The following is a 5,006-nucleotide window of genomic DNA, read 5'->3' on the forward strand; positions in this document are numbered from 1 at the left end:
CCGCCTACTTTTTAATATCACTCAAAATTTTCACCTCATCAAAATATCATCATTTTAACCTTTAAATGCATTTGTAGGATGATAACTATATAAAAATTAAAATTTAGGTGTAAGATATCTAAATACACAGGAATTGAGTGGTATGTAAGTCTTTCAATACTTTTTACGAGACTCAAATTTAAATGGAAAGATAATCGAAGCAATCGGATTAAATTTGGAATATCACAATTACATTAAATCGAAATCTGTCCTAACCAAAAGCCTGTTGCCAATTTACCATCTTCAGTACATTTTTATAGGATATTTTATTCACTACTTTTTCATCATCAATTAAAAAAATAAAATAAAATCTATTGTGCGGTTGAACTCAACTGTAGGGCTGTCAAAACGGCTTGTTGTTCGCGAACAGCTCATGTTCGGCTCGTTAAGAAGGTCGTGTTCGGCTCGTTAAGAAGCTCATGTTCGGCTCGTTAATTTTGTTCGATAAGTTAACGAGCCGAACACGAACTAAGATGTGTTCGTTCGTGTTCGGCTCGTTTTGGCTCGAAATATTACTCATCAAGTTTATATATATGTGTGTATATATATATATACACACATACATACATCAAGTAGTATTTAAAAAAAATCCATACATACATCAAGTAATATTTAAAAAAAATCTAATTGACTACAAGAGGTTTATAATCAATTAAAATATTGATTAAGAAAATAGAATAAAAATTATTAAATTAGATTCAAATGATGTTTTAATATAAATAATAATTTTTAAATATTGCTCAAATCCTTATTGTCTTATGTCTTATGAGTACATGATTAGGGTTGTTAAAAGGACTCTTTGTTCGTGAACAGCTCGTTAAGCAAACGAGTCGAACAAGAACACACTTTTTGAGCTCGAAATATAAACGAGCCGAACACGAGCAAAGCATGACTCACTCGTGTTCGACTCGTTTACACCCCTACTCTTCTGCTGCGTCACGAGTGCAGAACCCTCCGCTATCTCAATTTCTTCATATGGCGTAATGCTTTTAATTTTCTTTTTATTATATATTTTTTTTTCGGGAGAAACTTCAAGTAAAGTTAATTCTACACGCTTTATTTCTGCCACCGATTCTCGGCCCCACTTCCTGAAACTGCATCCACTTTTATTATTTTATTATTTTTTAAAATCCAACCTTTATGCCACTCACTGCTATAAGCCTCGGGTTATTAAGCCCTTCAAGCCTCTTCAGTGTCTACTATTCTCATTCGTCCCTTCTCGTTTGGTTGCCTTCTTACCCGCTTCTCACAATAAAGCTTCCTTACAGGCCAAACAATGCGAGACTGAGATATTTGTGGCCGCTTTCCCATAGAAGCTCAAGTAGAAAGTCAGAGAGAGAAACAACATTTGGTGTTTTCTTATATTATCTCCTTGTTAGATCCTTCGTTCCATTTCTGCAGTATAGTTTCTCCAAAGAAAGGATAAGTGAAAGAGAAGGAAGGATTCTTCTTCCCATCTTATCTGTTGTATGAAATGTATATGCTTTCAGAATCAGCAGAATCTTTGTCGAGCTTTCGAAAAATTCCTCCTTAGGCTGCCAAAAATCCTTCTCTGATTTCTTTAGCTTCTCAAGGCTTCACATTTCTTGGAGCAGCAACTCTCCCCTGCAGCCAAAACAGAAAAAAGGAAGACAAACAAAAAAGTATTTTGGGGTTTTTTTTTTTGGAATCCCAACATATCTCCCCGCCTTTCTACTTCCTTATTGTTTTAATAATCATCCCCCTCTTTCTTTTGGTCTCTCCAGCGCATTAAAGAACAGTTTTCATATTAAAAAAATCATTAAAGAAAACAGAAAAAGTGCAAAAAGCTTGAGTGAGGGGGGAGAAGAGAATGGATCTTTTGGTACATGATGGAGAGATCCCAATCCCAATCAGCAGCAACTATGTTGGTGGCAGTGGAAGCCATATCCCAAGCCAAAGCCACAACTCCCTTCCATTTCACCATCATCATCTTTCCAATGTCTCAGCTCTACCTCTTCATTCCTCTCCTCCACTTTCCTACTCATCTCCATTTAACGACAAGAAGACTGTGGCTGTCAAGTATAAAGAATGCCTCAAGAACCATGCAGCCTCCATTGGTGGAATTGCCACAGATGGCTGTGGTGAGTTCATGCCAAGTGGGGAAGAAGGCACGCTCGAAGCTCTCAAGTGCTCAGCTTGCAGCTGTCACCGGAACTTCCACAGGAAAGAGATTGATGGAGACCATCAGTCACCTTCTTGTGAGCAGTGCTTCAACTTCAAAGAAGGCAGAAAGCTCATCACCCAAAAAAACACATTTTTGTACAACCCAACAGGGAACAACCTAATGTTTTCAAAGCAATATCCACAGAACCAAATGATCTTACCTTTCAGTGCAATGCAGGCCTCTGAATCTAATTACATGGAAGGACGGTTTCCTCCCCCTGTCGTCAAGAAAAGATTCAGGACAAAGTTTAGTGCCGAACAGAAGGAGAAGATGCTGAGCTTTGCTGAGAAAGTTGGGTGGAAGCTACAGAAGCAAGAGGAGACTGTGGTGCAGGAATTATGCAATGAGATTGGGGTCAGGAGAAGAGTTCTCAAGGTTTGGATGCATAACAACAAGCATAACTTTGCTAAGAAGGCCAACAACCTTCAGCTGGAGTGACAGCTGCTACATTTACTATTGCAGATTTAAGATTTAAATTTTCTTAATTGATGGCTCCAGATCATAAATGATCCGATGAAAATTTTTAACTTTTGTTTCAGCGCCTTACCATTCTCTACGGATCTCTCTCTCTCTAATTATGTCAGAGCCCTTGAACTGACTTCCTTTAGTACTTATATTTATGCTCTAGTGTTGGTGGTGCTTAATAGCCATTAAACTTAACAGTTTACTATAATCTACAGTTTAGTTTTACATGATGTACAATTTCCAGTTCTTTCGGTCTTCTAATTTTTTGTGTGGGGCTATAACTTTCGGCAAAATTCTCTCAGAGGTAACAGCTGAGGAGATGATATCAGGATTTTCTTATTTCATCCAACCAGTTAGAGATATTAATTTTCTTTTGGGTGCTTCTTTTCTGCTAAATTAGCTTTTTGCACAATCACGATATTTTTAAAAAAATGTTGATTTTTTGTAAAACCTTATAATTAACGTGTTTTAACAAACGAATTTCGATGACATTATTTATAAGAGAAGGTAAATAAATATAGAAAGAGCTGTTGGTTAGCATTACTTTCTTTTGTGGTAGACGAACATAGGGCCAGTTGGTTCTCCGCAAGTGAAAGGAAGTGATAATTTGTGTTCTGCATGTTATTTCAATGTATCCAAGAGAATACAATGCGCTTCATTTTCTTTTATTTGGTTGTGCATGTACAAGGATGTGAAAATGGCTCATAATAATAATAATAATATAATAAGATATATATATATATATATATATATATATCTGTGTGTTCGCGAGTGAAACTTGCAGCAATACTATTTATAAATCTAGTATCATTTTTCATCAATTTTTCAACGTCCTATCATCCCATTTTCAAATTCCCACTCAAATATCAAAGTTGATGATATATCCCAACTTTTTTTAATTTAATGAAATTTTCAATGATTTGATCATAAAATGAACAAATGCACTGGTTTAATGGTTCAAAGCATCACTAGGGTGTTAGTTTTTTAAATATCAATGTTTCAAGTGTTGTGTATGTAATTATCCCAATTAAACAATTATGCAATACTTATTCTCATTATGCCTTTATTTTAATATATATTAAAGCACATTCTTTCAAAATGGTACTTTTTTTGTTATAGACATGAGTATTTACGAATAACATGAAAGAATATTATATTCATGTGTAACACTATCATGCACAATCATAAGAATAACATATTTAATTATGTTGATTTAGGTAACTTAAAAGCGCATTTCTCAATGACAAAAATATCCTGTAAGAGCACACGGGTGCCCAAATGCTCATCTGCCTTTCTATGTTTTTTTCCATAATAACAATTTTTTGGGTAAGAAAAATAAGAATTTTTTGACCTGAAATACACTATTCAACTACTATCGACCATTTATAAAAAAATGCTATAATTTGTTAGGGTTTGGGAGGTGTTTGTGCCTATGTGAACCCCTTGGAGATTGATTGAAATTGCCTATTTATAAGGTGGAAGGCGTAGTAGAGCCCTCCATGGTCGTTGGATTAAATTGAGGTCGACAACCATGATAAATTGAACAGTTGATCGAGTTACGAATCACCACTGATGAAACAGTATGGCGATTCCTTCTTGGATCCGTGGATGATGGCTGATGCGACTTTTTTATTTTCCTAATTTTATATATTCTATATAGTCACAATGATATAAATGCAGGTATACATATTGCTCAAGTAATATAAGACTTTCTGATTAAGCCCCGATTATCAATCGCACGAGGAAGCGAGGAAACATGTTCTTAGTCAAATTCCAGTTTACTATTATTAGTCCTTAGTTTGTAATGTTGATTAAAATGGTGTTTTATCTAGCAACTACTTCTAAATGCAATTTTTAAATATAAGTATAGTAACTATTCCTAAATGTAAATATTAAATTCTAAAGATAGCCGTTTCTAGATGAATTGGTTTGGAGAATTTTAAGATTTTCAAAAATACTATCCTTATGTAGTGAGTTGGATAATGTAAAGGAATGAGACACATTAAATATGGTATGTGCCAAATAGGAGCAACTTTAATTCTCTACCCTGATTCAGTGTTATAGAAAATCATTGACTAATCTCAGGTTTAGACCCTAAATCTGTGGCTAGGGTAGGGGGATACTAACTCCCACTCCAGAGCTCCCGCTTCCGTTCCCCTGAAGGCTAACTCTCGCTTTAGTTCTTTAAACACTACGACTGAATTGGGGATTTTAGTTTGTCACGCTAAAATCTCCAATTTTACGCCCATCAAAGTATATTTTCCGATTTATTTGCATCCAAACCCCATGAAATTCACCATCCATGGAATTTGAATGT

The 5,006-nt window shown here is 35.2% G+C and overlaps 1 protein-coding gene across 1 annotated transcript; it reads left to right on the top strand.

Moving 5' to 3' along the window:
- The first annotated feature begins 1,087 nt into the window (after positions 1-1,087).
- On the top strand, positions 1,088-2,972 carry LOC110033391 (zinc-finger homeodomain protein 3-like). Its single transcript, XM_020737354.1, has one exon. It carries the CDS (start codon positions 1,871-1,873, stop codon positions 2,660-2,662), a length of 792 nt encoding a protein of 263 aa, XP_020593013.1. The 5' UTR covers positions 1,088-1,870; the 3' UTR covers positions 2,663-2,972.
- The last annotated feature ends 2,034 nt before the right edge of the window (positions 2,973-5,006 follow it).

Source organism: Phalaenopsis equestris, unplaced genomic scaffold (assembly GCF_001263595.1).
Source record: "Phalaenopsis equestris unplaced genomic scaffold, ASM126359v1 Scaffold001165, whole genome shotgun sequence".
Taxonomy (NCBI): domain Eukaryota; kingdom Viridiplantae; phylum Streptophyta; class Magnoliopsida; order Asparagales; family Orchidaceae; genus Phalaenopsis; species Phalaenopsis equestris.

What these genes read in the sequence shown, in the direction of transcription:
- LOC110033391 (XM_020737354.1), top strand. Translation starts at nt 1,871, where the DNA reads ATGGATCTTTTGGTACATGATGGAGAGATCCCAATCCCAATCAGCAGC.